General features: G+C 45.2%; 1 protein-coding gene across 2 annotated transcripts in view; it reads right to left on the reverse strand.

Moving 5' to 3' along the window:
- Positions 1–23621, reverse strand: part of HERPUD1 (homocysteine inducible ER protein with ubiquitin like domain 1) — a 140190-nt gene that overhangs the window by 78767 nt on the left and 37802 nt on the right. For both annotated transcript variants that reach the window (XM_033943137.1, XM_033943136.1), the window contains one exon: positions 2–64. In XM_033943137.1, coding sequence (XP_033799028.1) covers positions 2–64 — 63 coding nt within the window. The remainder of the gene's footprint in view (position 1; positions 65–23621) is intronic.

Below are 23621 nucleotides of genomic sequence, written 5' to 3' on the forward strand. Positions count from 1 at the left end.
CATTTGGTAGTTGCAGCTTGGCTAGATTTGAATTACAAACAATATGAAGAACATGCCGTGACTCCTGTCAAGACAAAAGAAACCATATAAATGGAAAAGCCAAACTTCCATGCCATACTTGTATTTTATATACACACATTTATCTAGAGCACACTAGAACACAAAAATTACTCACCCATGGCAGGTATTCAAAACTACTAATCATATATAGTGCTGAAAGGCGTATGCAGCACTGTACATTTTGATATCTATAGTCTGTCCCTGCTTGGAAAAAGCTTACAATCTAACTTGGACAGACATGACATAGGGTTGGGGATGAAAGGAGTTAGGAATTGAAAGCACTCAAAGATGTGAGCTTTTAACTGGGCCTTGAACACTGCCAGAGACAGAGCCCAATGTAGGGATTTGGGCAGCTTATTCCAAGCATACAGCGCAACAAGGCAGAAAGGGGAGAGTCTGGAATTGGCTGTTGAAAAAAAGGGCACAGGTAGGAGGAACTTACCAGCTAAACAAGGGGGAGATAAGTGAAGAGAGATAGTGAGGGGCTGAGAGTGCATTTGTAGGCCAGTAAGAGGAGTTTGAATTGTAGTCTGAAACTGATGGGAAACCAATTAAACGACTTTAGAAGAGGGGTACCCGAGTATAGTGACTCTAGCTGAATTCTGGACAGATTCAGAACAGGATAACATCCACACCGATAGATCCTGACTCAAGTGCTCCGCAGTATTTTTTTGGAAGCTGCCTCCCAAGCATACATGTGTCTGCTTGCTATTGTCACATAGATCAGTTCAGTCTAATACAATAGCTGAAAGAATTCTCCAAAATGGAGAGGTGGGTGGGGAACTATTAATGTTTTACCTTGCTGTCCTTGGAGATGACCAAGGGCAAGATTTTCCAAATTAACGGTAAAATCCATTGGGCTGCTACCAAGGTCACTATTGTAATGATTTCAAAAAGGCAGGTCATTCTCAAGACCCCGCATGCAAATGAGGTTTGCTAAATTTATACAAGATGAGTTGCAGGTGGTAGCGAGCAGCACATGCACAGAATACACCTGCATATAAAAAAAACCCTGAAGATCGACAGGAGATATCCACTCTCCTACCACGCTTGCACAACCTCCCAAACTCAAACCCTAGCAAACCCTCCCGTTGTTACCCAATCCTGACACTGCCTCCCCCCAAAAAATCACCACCATTTTATTGACCAAGTCCAGAGGGACGCTTACCCACTGTGGCTGGCAGGCCCGCTTCTTACAAAATGGTTGCCAAACAGGTTGAAAAGATGACAGTGAAAGCTAGAAGGATGCTAAGTTGCATAGGGCGAGGCATGGCCAGTACGAAAAAGGAGGTATTGATGCCCCTGTATAAGACTTTGGTGAGACCTCATTTAGAATATTGTGTATAATTCTGGAGGCTGCACCTTCCAAAAATAAATAAATAAATAAAAAGGATGGAGTCAGTCCAGAGGAAAGCTACTGAAATGATATGTGGTCATCATAAGATGTATGGGGATAGACTTAAAGATCTCAATCTGTATACTTTGGAGGAAAGGCGGGAGAGGGGAGATATGATAGAGATGTTTACCCATGTAATGCAAATGCACGAGTCGAGTCTTTCATTTGAAAGGAAACTCTGCAATGAGAGCATAGGATGAAGTTAAAAGGTGATAGGTTCAAAAGTAATCTAAGGAAATACTTTACAGAAAGGGTGGTAGATGCATGGAACAGTCTCCCAGAAGAGGTGGTGGAGGCAGACTGAATACAAAAGGGCCTTGGATAGGCACGTGGTATCTCAGAGAGAAAGAGATACTGTGGATGGGCAGACTGGATGGGCTGTTTGGCCTGTTTGGCCTTTATCTGCCGTCATGTTTCTGTTTTTCCTGGTGCATCCTGGGATGTGCTGAGGAGGGGCCTAAGGCTCTGACTGGCCCAGGCGTTCAAGGACCCAGGAGAGTAGGGTATTTGTGCCTTGCCTAACCCAAAAGTTGGTAAGCAATTGCCAAAAGTAGTCACAGTATGAAAATTTTATGAAGATGAATGCAGCAGAATGTGTCCTGGCAAGAAAGATTGCATTTCTGTTCAAGTCTATGAAGTAAAGATACACAAACATAGTGGATACTGTTGAACATACAGTGGATATGAACAATCTAAGAAATGTAGCATATAAAATATGGAGCTGAAATCCGATTCTCAAAATTTTGTGAGCTTAAACCAAAGTTGGTGCTTCAGGCACTCATTCCATCTGCATTTGCACTATACATCAGATCAAGCTCATGTTGCAAGGCAAATAAACTACAAAGTGCTTATGGAAAAAAACTAAATTTGAACGCCAAAATGTTGCATGCTACAACGATGCCAAAACTAGCCTGGTGAGGAAGCACCAACAGTTTATTTGGTAAAAACATTCAAGGATTGGGATTAGGATTAATCGATCAAATTCAATCAGTAGGCCCATACTGATCGTGAAACACTAGAAACAAGCCAACACTGGATGATTTTATTGGCAAACTTGCAAACAAAATTTGAAAGCTGACAAGTCACCACTATTTCCAAGCATCAAAGTGAATACTTGAAAGCCAATTTTGAAGAAAGTCAATTGATCAGATGGATTTTGATGAAAATTACTCTTGTTTAAGATGCATAAGAACATAAGCAGTGCCTCCGCTGGGTCAGACCAGAGGTCCATCGTGCCCAGCAGTCCGCACACGTGGTGGCCCAACAGGTCCAGGACCTGGACTGTAATCCTCTATCTATACCCCTCTATCCCCTTTTCCAACAGGAAATTGTCCAATCCTTTCTTGAACCCTCTGGGATCACGCCTGTTTTCAGGGATAGATTGCAAATTTGCTGCAGTAGTTCCGCTATCTCCTCCTTTAGTTCCTTCAGAACCCTTGGATGGATTCCGTCCGGACCCGGGGATTTGTCAGTTTTTAGTTTTTCTAGCTGCCTGCGTACGTCTTCCAGGCTCACTTCCATGGATGTTAATTTTTCAGCTTGATCTCCCTTGAAGATTTGCTCAGGTTCCGGTATGTTGGATGTGTCTTCATTTGTAAACACAGACGAAAAGAACATGTTAAGTCTTTCTACTACTTCTTTCTCTTCCTTCACCACTCCCTTCCTGTCTCCATCGTCCAGCGGTCCCACCTCCTCCCTGGCTGGCTGCTTCCCTCTAACATATCTAAAGAAAGGTTTGAAATTTTGAGCTTCCCTGGCTAGCCTCTCTTCATACTCTTTTGGCTTTTCGAACTACACGGTGACATTCTTTTTGATACTTTCTGTGCTCTTTCCAGTTGTCCTCAGTTTTGTCCTTTTTCCATTTCCTGAATTAATATTTCTTATTGCCTATCGCTTCCTTCACTATTTTAGTTATCCACGCCGGGTCTTTTGTTTGACTCTTTTTGCACCCCTTTCTGAATCTGGGGATATACAGATTTTGTGCCTCGCTCACCGTGTCCTTGAAAAAAGACCAGGCATGTTCTACCGTCTGCCATTTCTTGGAAGTGTTCCTAAGTTTCTTCCTTACCATTATTCTCATTGCTTCATAGTTTCCTTTCCTGAAGTTGAAAGTTGTCACTATGGTTCTATTTCCTTTCGGTATTCCTACTTCGACCTTGAACTTGATCATATTATGATCGCTGTTTTCCCAACGGTCCTACTATTTCCACTTCCTTTGCAGGTCCCTTTAACCCATTTAGGATTAGATCCAGAGTGGCATTTCCTCTCGTCGGTTCTCTTACAAGCTGCTCCATGAAGCAATCTTGTATAGCCTCTAGAAATTCTGTCTCCCTAGCGCATTTTGAACTTCCAAGACTCTAGTCTATCCCAGGATAGTTGAAGTCTCCCATAATAACCGCGTTACCACTTTTGCATTCACGCTTATCTCGTCTTCCATTTCTTCATCTATATCTCTGGTTTGCCCGGGTGGACGATAGTATAGACCCATCTTTATTTCAGGCCCTTTCCTTCCAGGTATTTTAACCCATAGCGATTCCAGGTTGTTGGTCGTCTCTCATTTGTCCATTTTTGTCGATTGTATGCTTTCTTTTATGTATTCCATCTCCTTTCTGTCCTGACCTGTCCTGGCGATAGAGCTTGTACCATGGCAGTGCTGTATTCCATTTGTTTTCTTCATTCCACCATGTTTCAGAGACTCCAATGATGCCTATGTCTTCTGCATTGGCCATGGATTCCAATTCCCCCATTTTGTTTCTTAGGCTCCTTGCATTAGTATATATGCAATTTAGATCCTGGTATTTTCTTGTCTTCCTTTCCTTTCCCTGTGCTTCGGTCTTTAGTTTATTCTCTTGTGCTACAATACTTCTAACCTCCTCTTCTGTGTTAGTCAACTCCTGTAATTTGACCATTGTTTCTTCCCAGCCTTTTTTCCCTCTAGTATCTTCATGGGATACCTTCTTCCGAATCGTCGACACTTGGTCGACTGTCGGCTTTCCCCTTCTTCTTAGTTTAAAGCCTGTTCTATTCCTCTCCCGACGTTGTTTGCTAGAAGTCTAGTTCCCGCCGTGCTCAGGTGCAGTCCATCTCTCCTGTAGACTCAGGGCTTTCACTGGAAAAATTCACAAGCTACGTTACATCCCTTTGTTGCTTACTACAATGATGAAACTCATCATACAAATCAAATGTGTGCATCACAGATCACATACAACATGACTATCTGTTCATGTATTTAATCAGAAGCCGATTTGAGTTTTTGAAGACAAACTAAAACTAAAGTTAACAGAATCCACTATTTTAATGATAGCTTGGGTGCTCAGTACAAGAACTATAAAAAAAAAAAAAATTATCAACCTTTGCAAACAAAAGATTTCAATATTTAAGTGAAATGGAATTTTGCTACAAGCCATGGAAAAATCACCTTGTAACAAATTGGAGGAACAACGAAAAGATTAGCAGCAAGCTAGCCTTCTAAAGACCAAATATAGATACCAAAAAATCTAATCAATTTCTGCGACAGCTCGTACATGGAATTAAATACATTTGTTCACATAGAAAATTGATGGAACCAGAGAGCATCTTCCATTTGTACCACTCGACTCAAAATACTGTTCACGTGAGCAAAATTAAATACTACCTACTTGTCCAGAACTACCAATAATCACACTAAAAAGGACTTAATATCACAACTGTTCCTTGGTTATTATTAGAGAATGACACGGTGAAAAAATTGGTCCCCGTCACCGCCCCGTCCCCGTCTCACCGCCCCGTCCCCGTCTCACCATCCTCTTCACCGCCCCGTCACCGCCACTGCCACCCCATTCACCGCCCCGTCACCGCCACTGCAATCCCATTCACTTTTCTTTATTTACGTATAAAGGAAACATTCTTTAAAACTTTAAAACTTAGTTAAATATTAGTTAAAAACTATACAAAAACAAAACACGCAGAGAAAAAATTAATTAATATAAATTCTCAAAACTGACACATTTTGATCACTACATTTAAAATAGTTATTTTTCATACAGTTTTTCAATCACTAATCTTCCACCACCCCTGGGGCTAGCAATGCAAAAACAAACACGACATGTACTTTAAATGCTTACAATGTTAGCCTATATGGTAAGTAGACGCGGCCGCTGTACCTAATCGCGGCAAAGATCTCCCTGCCGTGATTAGCATAGTGACCGCGGCTACGGCTGCAAGTCTCCCCTCCCCCCAGCGATCACGGCAGGAGGGCACCCAACCCCTCCTGTAGACCCCCCCAACGGCCCTCCCGACAATCGCAGCAGAAGGGTACCCAACCCCTCCTGCTGGTCCTCCCAATGGCCTCCCCTAAGATCGCCGGCAGGAGGGTACCCAACCCCTCCTGCTGGACCCCCCCCAACGAACCCTCCCACCCCGGAACCCCCTTAGTCTTACTTTCCAAGTTGGACCGGACGGCTCCTCACACGTATGGCCAGCAGGCTTGCCTCCGTCCAAATGAGGCGGGCCCGCCCCTACCCTGCCCAACCCACAGGATCCTAGGGCCTGATTGGTCTAGGCACCTAAAGCCACTCCCGCTATAGGAGGGGCCTTAGGTGCTTGGGCCAATCAGGCCCTAGGATCCTGTGGGTTAGGCAGGGGAGGGGAGGGGCGGGCCCACCTCATTTGGACGGAGGCAGGCCTGCTGGCCAGACGAGCGAGGAGCTGTCCGGTCCAACTTGGAAAGTAAGACTAAGGGTGGTGTTTCGGGATGGCGGGGTTTGTTGGGGGAGGGACCGGCAGGAGGGGTTGGGCACCCTCCTATTGGCGATATAGGGGGCCGTTGGGGGTGCCGGCAGGAGGGGTTGGGCACCCTCCTACCAGTGAGGGCGATCGTCGGGGGGGGGGGGGGGGCGGGTTCTATTGGCAGGAAGGGTTGATCTGACAAATGAGGAGCACGGTGAAAACACAGGTAAATTGCGGTTCCTAGAGGGGGGGACATTGGCCTGTGGGGACAAATCTATTCACCGTTTTTGCGGTCGGTGAAAGGATTTGTCCCCGCGTCTGTGGCGATTTGCTAATGAGGTCACCATAACCCGCAGCCAAACCGCAGCCACGCAGCGGTTCGCTGCGGGGATCGCTCCCCGTGTCATTCTCTAGTTATTATATTGCTTGTATTTACAATAAATGGTGAATTGGCAACATTGTTAAGTATTAATGGAAGAAAATGCTGCCTTGATAAAAGTTTATGTACCTATAAGGCCTTACTGTTTTACTGGTCTGAAAGTCAGGGTATTTGTTGGGTGTTGGAACATCTCATCTCCATGTTCTCTGCTTCATTGTTATCAACTGGATGACAATCAGTTTTCAGTAACTACTCTTTTGGCAAATGTGGCTCAAATTCAATAAAATATAATGAAGGAATAAAGAGTCCAAACTTTGTATTGGGAACCATTAGAAGATAAAGCACAGTTACTTACTGTAACAGGTGTTATCCAGGGACAGCAGGCAGCTATTCTTACATGTGGGCGATGTCATCTGACGGAGCCTCGATGCGGACGTCTCACAAGCAGACTTGCTTGAAGAAACTAGAAGTTTCGAGTCGCCCGTACCGCGCATGTGCCTTCCCGCCCAGTACACAGGGCGCGTCTCCTCAGTTCAGATAGCTAGCAGAGAAGCCAACCAGGGGAGGTGGGTGGGTTGTGAGAATAGCTGCCTGCTGTCCCTGGATAACACCTATTACGGTAAGTAACTGTGCTTTATCCCAGGAGAAACAGGCAGCTTATTCTCACATGTGGGTGACCTCCAAGCTAACCAGAATGGGATGGTGGGAGTGTTGGCAATTTAGGAGAATAAATTTTGTAATATCGTTTGGCCAAACTATCCATCCTGTTTGGAGAAAGTATCCAGACAATAGTGAAAAGTGAAGGTATGAACCGAGAACCAAGTAGCAGCCCTGCAAATTTCCTCAATAGGTGTAGATCTGAGGAAAGCTACAGAAGCTGCCATTGCCATGACTTTATGGGCTGTGACTTTACTGTGAAGGGGTAATCCAGCCTGGGCATAGCAGAATGAGATACAAGCCGCCATCTAGTTAGAAATGGTACGCTTAGAAATAGGATGTCCCAATTTATTTGGATCGAAGGAGACAAAAAAGTTGAGGAGCATTTCTGTGCTGTTTGATGTGTTCCAAGTAGAAGGCCAAAGCACGTTTACAGTCCAGAGTATGAAGAGCTGATTCTCCAGAGAGAGAATGAGGCTTTGGAAAAACACTGGAAGTACAATGGATTGGTTGAGATGAAATGCTGAGACTACTTTAGGCAGGAATATCGGACAAGTACGAAGGACCACCTTATCATGATGGAACACAGTGAAAAGTGGGTCAGTAACTAAAGCTTGTAGTTTGCTAACACGTCGAACAGAAGTGAGAGCAATGAGAAACACCACTTTCCAAATGAGATACTTCAGATGAGCCTTATCAATTGGTTCAAATGGAGGCTTCATGAGTTGAGAAAGGACAACATTGAGGTCCCAAACCACAGGAGGCGGTTTGAGAGGAGGTTTGACATTGAAAAGTCCTTTCATAAATCTGGAAACCACCGGATGAGCAGATAGGGGTTTCCCTTCAATAGGCTGATGGAAAGCCGCAATTGCACTGAGATGGACTCGGATAGATGTAGACTTGAGGCCAGAATTGGATAAGTGCAACAGGTAGTCCAAAACAGAAGATAAGGAAGAATGCTGAGGCTCTTTATGATGAATAACACACCATGCAGAAAATCTAGTCCATTTTTGGTGATAGCATTGTCTAGTCGTAAGCTTTCTAGAAGCTTCTAAAACATCTCTAATAGATTGAGAAAACTGAAGAGAGGTTATGTTGAGAGGTACCAGGCTGTCAGATGTAGAGACTGCAGGTTGGGATGAGGCAGACATCCCTGACTCTGTGTAAGCAGAGAAGGAAAAACTGGTAGAAGGTATGGCTTCCTGCTGCTGAGTTGAAATAGAAGGGAGTACAAGGGTTGTCTCGGCCATCGAGGAGCGATTAGAATCATGGTGGCATGATCGTTTTTCAACTTGACCAGATTCTTGAGAATGAGAGGGAATGGAGGAAATGCGTAGAGGAAAAGATTTGTCCATTCCAAAAGAAATGCATCTGCCTCGAGTCAGTGAGGAGAGTAAATCCTGGAGCAGAACTGAGGCAGTTTGTAGTTGTGGGGAGCTGCAAAGAGGTCTATCTGAGGTGTTCCCCATTGTGAGAAAATGTGATGAAGGAACGAGGAATGGAGAGTCCATTCGTGAGGTTGCAGGAGACGACTCAAGTTGTCCGCCAAGCAATTCTGAGCCCCTTGAATGTAGACAGCTTTGAGGAAGGTGTTGTGACTGATCGCCCAGTCCCAAACCTCCAGAGCTTCTTGACAAAGGGAGGTAGATCCTGTCCCTCCCTGTTTGTTGACATAATACATGGCGACTTGGTTGTCCGTGTGGACGAGGACTACTGTGTCATGAGGGAGATGTTGAAAAGCATGGAGAGCTTTGAGGATTGCTCTGAGTTCCAACCGATTGATATGACACTGACGATCCGTACTGGTCCAGAAGTCTTGAGTACGGAGACCATCAAGTTGAGTGCCCCAAGCGTAGGTCGACGAGTCTGTCATGAGGACCTTCTGATGAGGGGCATTTGAAAAAGCAAGCCTCTGGAAAGATTGGAAGAGAGCATCCACCAATGGAGAGACTTCTTCAAGGAAGGAGCGACTGAAATGTGTCGAGAAGGCAGGTCGCAAATTTGCATCCATTGAGATGCCAGGGCCCACTGAGGTATTCTGAGGTGAAGTCTGGCAAAAGGAGTCAAGTGTACTGTGGAGGCCATGTGACCCAGAAGAACCATCATGTGTCTTGCTGAGATGGAAGAGCGGGAAGACACTGTGTGACAAAGTTGTAGAAGAGCCTCCTGACGTTGTTGAGGAAGGAACGCTCTGAGCTGGACAGTGTCCAGAACAACTCCAATGAATTGTAGATTCTGTGAGGGCTGAAGTTGAGATTTGGGAAAGTTGATTTTGAATCCCAAACTTTGTAGGAACCAGATAGACCGTTGGGTCGCTACAATAACCCCTTGAGATGTGGAATCTTTGATGAGCCAGTCGTCGAGGTAGGGAAATACCTGAAGACCATGATTCCATAGAGCTGCTGCTACCACTACCAGTCATTTGGTAAACACTGGGAGATGAGGCCAGGCTGAAGGGTAGAACTCTGTATTGGTAATGTAGACTCCCCACCCGAAATCTGAGGTATTGACGGGAGGCTGGATGGATGGGAAAATGAATGCAGGCCTCCTTGAGATCCAGAGGGCATAACTAGTTGTTCTGCTCGAGAAGGGGATAAAGGGACGCCAGGGACAACATTCAAAATTTTTTTGACTAAAAACTTGTTGAGCCCTGAGATCCAGAATGGGTCGCAGATCGCCCGTCTTCATCAGAACAAGGAAGTAACGGGAGTAAAACCCCCTGTTCTGCTGTTTCAAGGGAACTGGTTCGATGGCATGGCGATGAAGCAGAGCTTGAGCTTCCTGAAGAAGAAGGGCGGTCTGGGATGGATTGGAAGGATACTCTCTTGGAGGAAGCTCTGGTGGAACCTGAGTGAAATGAAAAGTATCCTTCCCTGAAGATGGTAAGTACCCAGAGGTCGGATGTAATTATCGTCCATCGATGGTAAAAATGATGGAGATGACCTCCGACAGGGGGAAAAGGAGACAGAACGGTGCAGTTATGCTCTGATGTAAACAGTCAAAAAGGCTGAGAAGCCTTAGGTGCAGCAGAAGGTTGGGATTGCTGTTGCTTCTGAAGATGCTGCTTTTTCAAAGGTGGACGAGTATAAGGAGCCAGCTTTGGAGGAAAACGCCTCTGATAGATGACAGGAGGGCATTTAGGCTTGGCAGGAGTCGGCTTTGGCTTGGGTCTGACGATGGAAGCAAACGATTTTGCATGGTCAGACAACTTCTTGGTGGCCGCCTCGATGGATTCATCAAAGAGGTCATTGCCTTTACAAGGAAGATTAGCCAGACGGTCCTGAAGGTTAGAGTCCATGTCAATGGTTCGAAGCCAGGCAAGACGCATAGCCACTGAGCAAGCAGCCGCTCAGGCAGATAGCTCAAAAGCATCATAAGATGATTGAAGGAGATAGACGCAATTGAGAGAAAGAAGCAATCAGTTCTTGAAATTCAAAATGCATCTGGTTGTCCATATAAGCCAAAAACTTCGGCAGAAGGGAAAGCAGAAAATCAAAATAAGTAATGAAATAAAAATTATAGTTGAGGACTTTAAAGGACATCATAGCATCCTGGTAGATGCGACGTCCAAATTTGTCCATAGTTTTCCCTTCTCTCCCAGGAGGAACTGTCAGACCTTGGAAGGAGGAGATCTCTTCAAGGAGGACTCAACAAGCAAAGCTTGATGGGAGAGCTGCGTGTTGTCAAAACCTTTGTGATGCACAGTTTTATACCTCGAATCCAACTTTCCTGGGATTGCTGGTATGGAAAAAGGAGTCTCCATGCATTGAGCAAAAGTCTGATTTAAAAGTTTATGAAGTGGAAGCTTGAGACTCTCAGCCGGAGGTTGAGGGAGACGCATGACTTCTAGTTATTCCTTAGAATATTTGGAGCCAGTATCCAACTTCACATCCAAATCCAGAGCCATCTTGTCATAAGAAAGACGAAAAAGATAGCTAATCTGGTAAAGCTTGGTCTCGAGAAGGATTCAAGGACGTCGAGGCAGCTTGAGTCGAAGAAGATGCTTGGGCATTAAAAAAGCTTTAGTCCGATACCAGTGTGTTTGTTATTAGTTCTAACACCAACCCTCTCCAATAATAACAAGAATAAACAAACTAGGTTGGTATGCTCAAAAGGTAGATGGTTTCTCTGAAATACCTCAGCCCCCACCACTCCACCGATATGCTTGCTTCAAAAAAGCGGGAGGTTTACGTGGCAACTCATCATAGGTACTGGTTTTCTAAACGCTGTGCTAGTTTTACAGTATTATTATTATGAACTGAAATAGTATAGTGTATATACTTAGCTTTTACACACACAGCTGGACCTGGGAGTCTGACCCGACATGTTTCGCACAAACAGTGCTGTCTCAAGGGTCTCCCTATGTGAAAGCAAAAAGAACAATCCTTAGGGAAGCGGCAGTAAAGTCTTTCCATACATACCTCCCCCCATATGGATTAATTAAGAATCCCTTAGTCATATATTTATAAACGCTTACCGAGGCCGCCGTTGTCATCCGACTCACAAGTACAAATTCTGTGAAAGATGGTGCAGGCATTCTCAGGCTATTTTTAAATTCAAACCCGGTGGTAACCATTCCCCCCCGGAAACCCCATTGGATCATTCATCCACCAATCAATGTAACCCAGTCAATCTCTCCATTCAGTCCCCCTGGTTCTACTGTGTCCAGAGCGAAAATCAACCTTTGTTCTGCCTCATTCAGTCTCCCTGGTTCTACTGTGTCCAGAGCGAAAATCAACCTTTGTTCTGCCTCATTCAGTCTCCGTAAATCCTTCCCACCATCCCTCCCCGTAATCCTTTTAATCACTCGCCATCTAATCTGATCAACCCCATGATTATACCTCCGCCAGTGGGCAACTAAAGGTGCCTGGATAACATTATTAACAATGCGCGATTTATGTTCAGTAAGTCTAGTTCTAATCTTACGATTAGTCCTGCCTATATACACCAACTCACATGGGCATATGATCGCATATATTACGTCCTGAGAAGCGCAGTCAGTAACCGTATTTGAGTAGAGACTCACTGACTTTGCCGGAACCCTCCATGATTCGCCACTAATGATAGAGGGACACCACTGGCATTTACCACATGGGCTGTGATAACCTCTCCCCCTCTCTTCCCTCTTACCATACTTCAAGGGATCACATCTCTGTCCTAAAGTCATACCCTTAGAGTAAGCTATCCGGGGAAAATCATCCAAAGATGAGTGGAGTTGTACTATATGCCAGTGTTCTCTTAAATAACCCACCATTTGTTTAGTTGCCTTTGAATACGGAAGCACACATGTCAGTGGCTCGTTGACATCCTTGTCAGAACCCTCAGGCTCACCTAAGAGCAAATCCCTCTGGGCAAACCTAGCTCTCAAATACGCTTGGCGAATGGATTTTTCCGGATACCCTCTCATTCGAAACCTATCTGCTTTTTGTACTCGCTCAGCGAAGAGCAAAGTCTACGAGCCCGTAGAAATTGGGCTATAGGGAGGTTAAACTTAAGTTTAAATGGATGGAAACTATCAAAATGCAGGATAGTATTGCGCATAACTGGCTTACGGTATAAATAAGTCTGCAATCCTCCTTCCTGGACCTGAATATTTATGTCCAAAAACACCATTTGGGTACGGTGACATGTCATGGTAAATCTGATATTAGCGTCAACTGTATTCAAATGGTGTATAAAGCTGTCTAGCCGTTCTCTCGTGTCCTGCCAAATGAAAAAAACATCATCAAGAAACCGGCACCAGAATGCAACCTGTGGAAACCATTGGGACGAGTATACATGTTCCTCTTCAAACTTAAAAGAATGTAACTTAAGGTGATGTTTTGGGTCACCCTAATTACCTTATACCCATACTATTCTCACAATTATTCTCAGCCCTCAGAGATGCCACCAGGGGATCAAGAAATCATATCCTCTGGCTTTATGCACCTAATCGTCATAGGGTTGGTACAATGCTTTAGCTATTATATCTTTTTAAGTATTTTCATAATTTTGTTATTCTAAGTTCTGAGAACTTAGATCGGGTGGTCACGTCGTGAAAAACGAATATAAAAAAAGGGATAGTAGCCCTGAGGAAACCCCCTCTACGGGTGAAACATGTTGGCTTGTTTATCCCTTACCAGCAACCACTCCGTACAAGCTAAGTACTAATACTCTTCAGTAATATTTATTATTTTAAAATTATCACAAGAGTAATATATATAAAGAGAAAAAAATAACAAAATTATGAAAATACTTAAAAAGATATAATAGCTAAAGCATTGTACCAACCCTATGACGATTAGGTGCATAAAGCCAGAGGATATGATTTCTTGATCCCCTGGTGGCATCTCTGAGGGCTGAGAATAATTGTGAGAATAGTATGGGTATAAGGTAATTAGGGTGACCCAAAACATCACCTTAAGTTACACTCTTGAGATTTCACCCTATACAAAATTCATTGTTTAAGCCTATTATCCTCTTCAAACTTAGCCATAAAAAGGGCTGCCACCGAGGGGGCAGGCCTATTAGCAGATAGGTTTCGAATGAGAGGGTATCCGGAAAAATCCATTCGCCAAGCGTATTTGAGAGCTAGGTTTGCCCAGAGGGATTTGCTCTTAGGTGAGCCTGAGGGTTCTGACAAGGATGTCAACGAGCCACTGACATGTGTGCTTCCGTATTCAAAGGCAACTAAACAAATGGTGGGTTATTTGAGAGAACACTGGCATATAGTACAACTCCACTCATCTTTGGATGATTTTCCCCGGATAGCTTACTCTAAGGGTATGACTTTAGGACAGAGATGTGATCCCTTGAAGTATGGTAAGAGGGAAGAGAGGGGGAGAGGTTATCACAGCCCATGTGGTAAATGCCAGTGGTGTCCCTCTACCATTAGTGGCGAATCATGGAGGGTTCCGGCAAAGTCAGTGAGTCTCTACTCAAATACGGTTACTGACTGCGCTTCACAGGACGTAATATATGCGATCATATGCCCATGTGAGTTGGTGTATATAGGCAGGACTAATCGTAAGATTAGAACTAGACTTACTGAACATAAATCGCGCATTGTTAATAATGTTATCCAGGCACCTTTAGTTGCCCACTGGCGGAGGTATAATCATGGGGTTGATCAGATTAGATGGCAAGTGATTAAAAGGATTAAGGGGAGGGATGGTGGGAAGGATTTACGGAGGCTGAATGAGGCAGAACAAAGGTTGATTTTCGCTCTGGACACAGTAGAACCAGGGGGACTGAATGGAGAGATTGACTGGGTTACATTGATTGGTGGATGAATGATCCAATGGGGTTTCCGGAGGGGAGTGGTTACCACCGGGTTTGAATTTAAAAATAGCCTGAGAATGCCGGCGCCATCTTTCACAGAATTTGTACTTGTGAGTCGGATGACAACGGCGGCCTCGGTAAGCGTTTATAAATATATGACTAAGGGATTCTTAATTAATCCATATGGGGGGGAGGTATGTATGGAAAGACTTTACTGCCACTTCCCTAAGGATTGTTCTTTTTGCTTTCACATAGGGAGACCCTTGAGACAGCACTGTTTGTGCGAAACATGTCGGGTCAGACTCCCAGGTCCAGCTGTGTGTGTAAAAGCTAAGTATATACACTATACTATTTCAGTTTATAATAATAATACTGTAAAACTAGCACAGCGTTTAGAAAACCAGTACCTATAATGAGTTACCACGTAAACCTCCCGCTTTTTTGAAGCAAGCATAGCGGTGGAGTGGTGGGGCTGAGGTATTTCAGAGAAACCATCTACCTTTTGAGCATACCAACCTAGTTTGTTTATTCTTGGGCATTAAAAAAAGCATCGAAGGAACCTGATGACTTGGACGAGGCAACTGAGACCAGAACATCCTCGAGGTCCGGCATTGGAGACCTCGACCGAAGCTGGTCGAGGTCGGTGTAGAACGAGGCTTCGAGGAAGAGGGAATATCCTGTGAAGAACGATGCCTGGAAAAATGCCTCGATGAAGGCCTCGAGTGATGATTTATTTATTTAGATTTATTTATTGATTGATTGATTGATTTAGATTTTTATCCCATCCTCCCAGTAGCTCAGAACGGTTTACAAGTAAACATTCACAATGGAGTGAATTTGACATACAAGATTATACAGTAGATTTAAATACTTGGACATATGAGACTGTGCAGCAGTGTAAATATAGGGACTATACAGCAAATTAAGAACAGTAGTTTAAATATAAGTAGTTTAGTTTAGATACAAGTTATTTGAGTATAGGCTGAGAGTGGACTATACAGAAATTTAGGCAGAAGATTAGAATGGAGAAAGAAGGGTAGAAGTGGGGTTTAAGGGGTTGGGTGTAGACTGAGGGTGACCTTTAGTTGAAGAGGAGGGTCTTTACCATTTTCCGGAATGTCATTAGTGAGTTCTGTAGTATGAGTTGAGGGGTGAGTTGGTTCCAGAGTTGGGGAATGAAGTGGCTATAAGAGTGTTTGCGGGCGGTTTCTTAGAGGAGGGACCTTCCGGGGGGAATGCATAGGTGTATCGCCGTTTCTGAGCGGAGGGTGCGGGTGGGGATGTAGATGGGTAGTTTGGATTTTATGTAGGAGGGGGTGGTGGCATAGATTCTTTTGTGTGCTATTGCCAGGGCCTTGAATGCACAGCGTTGGCTAATTGGGAACCAGTGTTCAGCGCAGAGTGCTGGGGAGATGGGATCATGGTAATTGAGGCTGTGTAGGAGGCAGATAGCTGCATTTTGGACCCGTTGGAGGCGTTTGAGATCTTTTTTGGTTATTCCATTAAATAGGGAGTTGCAGTAATCCATTCTGGAGAGGACATATGCGTAGAGGAGTTGGGCTAGGTCAGGTGTGGAGATGTAGGGCTTGATCCTTCTCAGTTGGCGGAGGTAGTAGAAGGAAGTAGAGACTACTTGGGATATGTGGGTGGATAGGGATAGGTGTCCATCTAAGGTTATTCCTAGGCTGCGTACTTGATCTGTTGCCGTTAGTAGAGTGGAGTCTCATGATAGTGTTGGGCGTGTGTATTTGATGTTTTTGTTCCTGATCCATAAGAGTTCGGTCTTAGAGGTGTTCAGTTGTAGTTTGTTGTTTGTCATCCAGGTATTCATGTCAGAGAGGCAGTGTTGGAGGTTAGCAATTTGGGACGATTGGTTTACGCCTAGTGGGAGGAGCAGCTGGATGTCATCGGCATAGGAGTGGATTTTAATGTACTTTTGCGCTATATCAATGACAGGTCTGATGTAGAGGTTGAATAGGAGGGAGGATAGAAGGGCGCCTTGGGAAACGCCATATTTGATAGGCTTGGGGTTAGATTTGTGCGTCCCTAGTAGGACAGTTTGGGTCCTTTGGTGGAGGAACGAGGTGAACAATTGGAGGGCAGAGTCCTTGATTCCAAGGTCATAGAGTCTGGATATGATGAGGTGGTGGTTGACCGTGTCAAAGGCAGCATTGAGGTCAAGTAGGACTAGTAGGGCATCGCTGCCTTTGTCGAGTATTGACCAGCTGTCATTGATGATATCTAGAAGTACTGACTCTGTGCTGTGGCCTGTTCGGAAGCCGGATTGAGCAGGGGATAGAGCAGCTTGTTCTTCTATGAAAGGGTGTAGTCGGCAGAGCACAATTCATTCTAGGAGTTTGGAGACAAATGGGAGGTTGGAGACCGGACGATAGTTGTTAGGGTCAAGGGTGGATTTTTTGAGAGTGGGTTTGATAATAGCCGATTTCCAGCTGAGGGGAACTGTCCCTGTGGAGAGGGAGGTGTTAATGATGGGGAGGATGGATTCTGCCATGGCGTCTTCTGTGGACAGCAGGAGGCTGGATGGGCAGGGATTGAGGATGGTGTTGGAGGGTTTGAGTTCTCTCAAGGTTTCGAGAACCTCGGCACGGGTGGCCATATCAAATTGGGGGAGAGTGGTAGAAGATGGGGTATTTGGGTTAGGCTGGGGGTGTGCAGGAATGGGGTTGGTGTTGGTGTCAAGATTATTGCGGATGTTTTGTACTTTGGACTGGAAGAAGTTAGAGAGAGTCTCACTATCAAGTTCTGTTTGGTTGGTGTGGCTTTTTCCTTGGGTGCTGGTGAAGAGTTGGTTTGTAAGGGTGAATAGTTGTTTGGATCTAGCAGGGGCTAATTGTAGGAGGCAAGAGTAGTAGGCTTTCTTCGCTTCTAGGATGGCAGCTTTATAGGTGATGGATGTGCTTTTCCAGTGGGCTTTGGTTTATGAATTTGAGTGTTTGATCCAATTCCTTTCTGCTTTCCTCAGAGATCGTTTTATGGATCGGAGGTCACTGGTGTACCAGGGAGTAGGTGTTTTATTGGTGGTTATTCGAGTTGTTTTTGTCTGGGCAAGGCTGTTATAGAGGGATTGGATGTTGGAGTGCCACTGGAGGCTGCTAGATAGATGGAGTGGGGATGTTGGGTGCAGGTTTCATTCAGGGTGCGAATGCCTGCGGCCATGGCTGGAGGGCTGACTGAGTTAGGGAGTTGGCGTAAGGTGGGAGGGTTAGGGTCTTTACGTGGGGCTAGGGTAGTTTCGAATGGGAGTTGGAATTCAATGAGGTGGTGGTCTGACCATGGGACAGGTGTGGTGGTGTAGATTGTTGGTGCTCTGCAGTTGGGCCTCTGAGGATGAAGATTAAGTCTAAGATGTTGCCTGCTGCCTGCTAGGGGTGGTTATAGCTTGATGAAATCACAGGTCGGTGAGGGAGGAGAGGAAGCTGTCTCTTTGTCCTGAGGTGTTGAGGTAGTCTGGGAAATTGAAATCTCCCAGGATGGTCACATGTTTGTGGGAGATGGACAGTTTGGTGATGAATTCGAGGAGAGTCTCTAGGGTATTTGTTGGGAAGTTTGGGGCTCTGTAGAGGAGTATGAGAGTGATTTTGTGTTTGTGGCCTATGGTGAAAGCAAGAGCTTCTAGGGAGGGAATGTTGATAGAGTTTATCAGTTTTAGTGTGGTGGAGGTCTTGATGATGGTAGTCACTCCACCTCCTTTCCCAGAGGTACATGAGCAGGTTAGGGCCTGGTAGCCTGGAGGACATAGTTCGCCTAGTGCTAGCCCATCATTGTCTTGGAGCCAGGTTTCAGTGATCATGAGGGCGTCCCAAGTCTTGTCACAGATGAGGTCGTGTAGGAGGAAGGTCTTGTTGTTGACTGATCTTGCATTGATGAGTGCCAGTTTGAGAGTATTGCTGGTGGGGGCTGGTGGGGAGGGTAAAATGGGGATGAGGTTGGCAGGGTTCCTGGTGTGTTTTTTTGTGCTGGGAGGTAAGATCACCGTATCTGCCTTGGCCTGTAATGATGGGGATGGTGAAGTATAGTGTCGTAAGGAGTGTTGGGGATGTGGTAGGAATGGAGGCGGGGAAAAGGGTGGTTTGAAAAGTGGTGGTAAGGGGGGTGGGGAAAGGGGTGGCCTGGAGAGTTGGGGGCATGATAGGATGGGGGGATTGAGGAGCTGGGCTGGAAGAGTTGAGAGGGTCTCACTATCAGGTCCTGTCCAGTCCTACCCTTGCAGCTGGAGCCTAATGGAGGGTCAAGTATGACAGAGCCAAGATGGGAGTTTGGTGCCAAATTGTTACTAGTGAGACAACTGGAGGATAGAGAAAGAGAAAAAACCCAAAAACCAGAAAACAAGCAAGCTGGGTTGGATGAAGACTTAGCACCAACTGCTATTAGTGAGATAAGAGCAAAGAGGGGTTAGACAATTACTTGCAGTTTAACAGCTTAATAGGTGTTAGTTTCATGTGAAACTTGGTTAGAGGTAGACAGTTTCTAGTAAGGGATCGTATAGTATCAGAGTTCAGTCTTTTTTTTTTTCAAAGCGCTGCTGGGATGTTGGGAGGCAGAGCTGTGTCTAGAACCAGATCGAGGATCGAGGAGATTTCGCCTCTGAAACACAGGCAGCCGATGCCAACGTATGAATTGGGCTAGAGGCTGTAGATCGAAGCTCCAGAGGCTTGGAAGAGGAACCTCGATGCACTCGCAAAGACTCTGCTCCTTGCTGAGAGTGTGAGGATTCTCGTCGAGGCACTCGCAAAGAATCTACTCCTTGCTTTTCGTGCTTGGATGGCAGACCAGACACTCGCAGAGACTCTGCTCCCTGCGAAGAGTGTGAATGCCCCGAATGGGACATAGGAAGCGGCTCGACCTCACGGGAGTCTGCTAAATGCCCAGGCAGGATAATAGGAAGCAGTTTAGGACCCATAATAGTAAGGTACTGAAGAAACTGCTTCTCTAAAATGGTCTGGAAGGAAGCCGGCAAGGTGGGTTCCGTGTTTGAAACCGGCCCACCTGCCTTGGCTGGAGGTTTCTTCGAGGCAGTATGAGTGTGCTTCAACTTAGTAGACTTGGACACTTTAATCACCACCGGCGGAATAGACTGCTGAGCTATCTGACCTGAGGAAACAGGGGAAGATACAGCAGGTGACGTCGAAGCAAGAGCCGCTGCAAACGATGAAGGTTTGATGAGGCTCGAGGTGGAAGCAGAAGGCGCTGAAGGGGTATCGATGGAAGTCGAGGTCAAAGACGCCTTCGAAGTCGAGGGATCAGATGGAGACTCCATGTCGAAGAGCTTATCCACCAAAATGCAATGATGCTTGAAAGCTCGAGGCTGAAGTGTTAAGGCAAGGCAGGCATGAGGTTGGATGATGTTTCGGCCCAAGGCACTTGAGGCAGCGTCTGTGAGGGTCCGTGAGGGAAATCGTGCACCGACACTTGCTACATTTCTTAAATCCTGTAGCAGGCCGAGACATAGGGCGAAAAATAGCCGCCGCAAAGTCGAAGCTTGCGGGCTGCGGCCGAGCGGCCCGTCCCGGAGAATGGACGTAAGATAAAATTTTTTCATTTTTTTTTAAAAAGAAAACTAATGAAAACAAAGTAAAACAGCGATTTTGTGAAGAAAACAAAACGCGGTCAAAGAGAAGGCAAAAATTGAACAAAGTTGAATGCAGAGAGTCAAAGACGGACTTCTCAGCTCCGCAGAAAACTAAGAACTGAGTAGACGCGCCCTGTGTACTGGGCGGGAAGGCACTTGCGCATGCGCAGTGCGGGCGACTCGAAACTTCTAGTTTCTTCAAGCAAGTCTGCTTGTGAGATGTCCGCATCGAGGCTCCGTTGGATGACGTCACCCACATGTGAGAATAGGCTGCCTGCTTGTCCTGGGATAATCTAGGTTCCTACTAAAGTGGGTAAGCTGCCCAATCATTGGCTAAACCAGACAGATACCTGCTCAAGACTTTGGAACCTTGACAAAGAAACCAAGACTGCAGGCCTAGGAACCCGAGCTAAAAGAGACCCACCCATGGCTGGTATTGCAAGGCTATCAGGCATGAACTTTACAGTGATGAAGTTGATGGTTCAGATTTCTTGAACTGATAGTGGCAATGCCACCATTGACCAATGCAATTAAATATTTTCTTTATAAAAATGCAAAGTCATAACAAATACAACTTGAAGAGCTACCATATTTGGATGTTAATGTATGCCATTATCACAAACTTCTATGATCTTTGACCCTTATTTTCAGACACTACTCATGTTGAGAAACAAAGCCAACTTTTTCAAGGTGTTTGAAGCATGCTGTTTCCAAAAGAGCTGGTTCAACAGCATCAAATTCCTTCAGTGTTGGGTTTGATGCTGACTGGTCTCAATGGCCCTGCTCAAGTACTGGCATTGAAGCTTGTGGAGACCTACTCATTGCACGGTGACTCCTAGTGCTGGATACAGGTCTCTGTACCATGTGAACCAATGATCCTTATGCAATGTTGTAAGAACATAATAGCCTTCCTGGGTCAGAGCAATGGTCCATCAAGCGCAGTAGCCCGTTCTCACGGTAGCCAATCCAGGTCACTAGTACCTGGCCAAAACCCAAGCTGTAACAATATTCCTGAAGGGATGCAGTGGTTCTGAACCAGGGCAGGGTCTGAACACGGGCCAGGTCAACACACTGAACTCTGAGCCTTGGTTTGGATCTGAGGCCCTGTGAAAGAACTTAAGCCCTTGTGAATGGATACTGAATCATTCCTCATTCCCTCTCTCCCCCTTACATGCCACATCAAAATTCTGTAGCAAGGAAAATGCTTGCACCTTGTGACAATGCTGAGGCATTCCCCTCTCCCTTTTTGTCGCATATTAACCTGACCCCAAGTCTACCTTTATCTTATCCCTTATCTTGTTTATGAATTCCTTATATGGGCAACAATCAAACCTTGCCTACGTGCAAAAGCAGGCCCCTGAGTTTAAGGCTAATCCCGAGAGGCTTAAGGAGCATGCATTATAACCTTTGGACTGTCACATGCTATAGTAAGATTTTAGACATATCAGAAGTGTACACAAAGGAAATCACTTTATTGTAACTGTTATGATGTATTCAAATGTCACGTGAGATAGTAGCTTTGAGAAGCACATGAAATGTAAACAATGAGTTACCTTGCTATAATCCTCATTGTAAATGCATTATGAAATTGTAACCTTACAGAGCATTAGCTAAGTAATTAATGGAGCTAAGATTCTCAATAAAAGGGGGAGAGACCATCCATTAAGGTCGCCTCATCCCAATCTGAGCCTTGTGTGAAGCATCATTCCTACATATTCCATGCTACCAATACAGGGAAAGCAGTGGCTTTCCCCATGTCTCTCTCAATAACAGACTATGGACTTTTCCTCCAGGAACTTGTCCAAACCTTTCTTAAAACCAGCTACTCTATCCACTCTTACTACATCCTCTGGCAATGCTTTCCAGAGCTTAACTATTCTGAGTGGGGGAAAAAAAAATTGCTTGCTGTTTACAACTTAATGCCTTTTAGAAACCCGCCTCCTTGATCTTAGGACCTACCTCTTGATTCTTACTTCTCCTCACTGTGGGGCACCCCCATGCAGAACTAAGCTTTAATTATCTATGCCCTGCTTTTGAGCTCTGAGAGTTTTCTCCCCTTGCAGTGACTTTCAAGCTTTTTTCTGGAGCTGGACCCGTGATAGTCTATCTCCCTGCTCCAAGTCTTTGTACTACAGGAGGCTATCCTTTGGATTTTGAGGTCCATTTTGCTAACATTGATTGTAGCTTGTTTGGGAGCCCCCTAAAGAGATAGACACTTATTTTGATTTGTATTGATTCACTCAAGAGCCATACCATAAGAGCAATCTGGATCTTCTATGACCACTGGCCCCTAAAAAGGTCTGGCTTTACTCGCAGTCTTGATACCTGCATCCCTCTGAAGACATACTAGATCTTCATACCATAGTCTATGTGGCCAATCTGGTGCCATGAGAATGGACTTTTCCTAGATGGTTTGCAATCCTATGGAATATCTGGTCTATCATGAGCCTCAGAGGAAACACAAGAGCTCATTCTTTGACCACAGCTTGACCAGTGTCCAGAACTGTGTTTGGATCTTCAACTGAAGCAAACTGCCTTCTTGTTTATTGCTTTCACCATCAGGTCAAATGTTGGGCGACCCCAGCAATGAACAGTTGTAAGGCTGCAGCATACTGGGTCCATTATCCCAGATCCAGTATCTTGTCTGCTAAGAAAGTCAACCTAAATGTTGTACACACCCATTACATGTGCTGCTGAAAGAGCCTAAAGATGAGATTCTGCCCACTGAAACAAGTGGGCCTCCAGTCTCAGCTGCCTCCCTGGAGATTGACATATGCCACCACAGTAGCTTTGTCAAGAAAATACTTGGACTGCTTATCCTTCCAGACTTCTCCAACTTCTGGGACACCAGTCAAATGGCATGAAGCTCCAATCTGTTGATCAACCACTTCCTTTGAGAGGCCGACCATTCAGTGTATAATAGTCCTTCTAAGGACAGTAATGGAAATCTGTTCCTTGCCATATTTTAATAATTTTAGCTTATCTTACATTATTCTAGACTATTTATATTTTGTTCCCCTTCCTTTTGTTTTGGTCCTTCCCTCCTCTTTCTCTTTATACAAATTGTATTTATGCCCTTCTCCATCCTATATCGGTAAGTTAATGTTTGTCAGTGCGTTTGATTGTTTGTAGCATTATTTGTAATTTGTTTAACGTACATTCTTTTTATACTTTATTTTTATATTATGTAAAACCGCTTTGAATTTTAATAAGGCAGTACAGTGGAACCTCGGGTTGTGAGTAACCCAGTTTGCGAGTGTTTTGCAAGACGAGCAAAACACTCAGCAAACTTTTGCCTCGCAAACCGAGCATGTTCTGGTGTACGAGCACCTCCCCCCGCTCTAACTGGCATCGCACCTCCCCGAACCGGCATCGCAACCCCCCCCCCCCCCACGAACACCCCCCCGCGAGAACAGCAAAGCACCCCCGTGCTAAAAGCGGCATCTGCCCGCCCTTCCTCTCAAGCACTTGGTCCTTACCCCTTCTGCTCATTGTAAGTGTGTATGCGAGCTCCCGCCTCTTGCATGGGCTGGGCCTTGAACATCTGCGCATGCTCAAGGCCTTCTGGCTCT

Source organism: Geotrypetes seraphini, chromosome 4 (genome assembly GCF_902459505.1).
Source record: "Geotrypetes seraphini chromosome 4, aGeoSer1.1, whole genome shotgun sequence".
Lineage (NCBI taxonomy): Eukaryota > Metazoa > Chordata > Amphibia > Gymnophiona > Dermophiidae > Geotrypetes > Geotrypetes seraphini.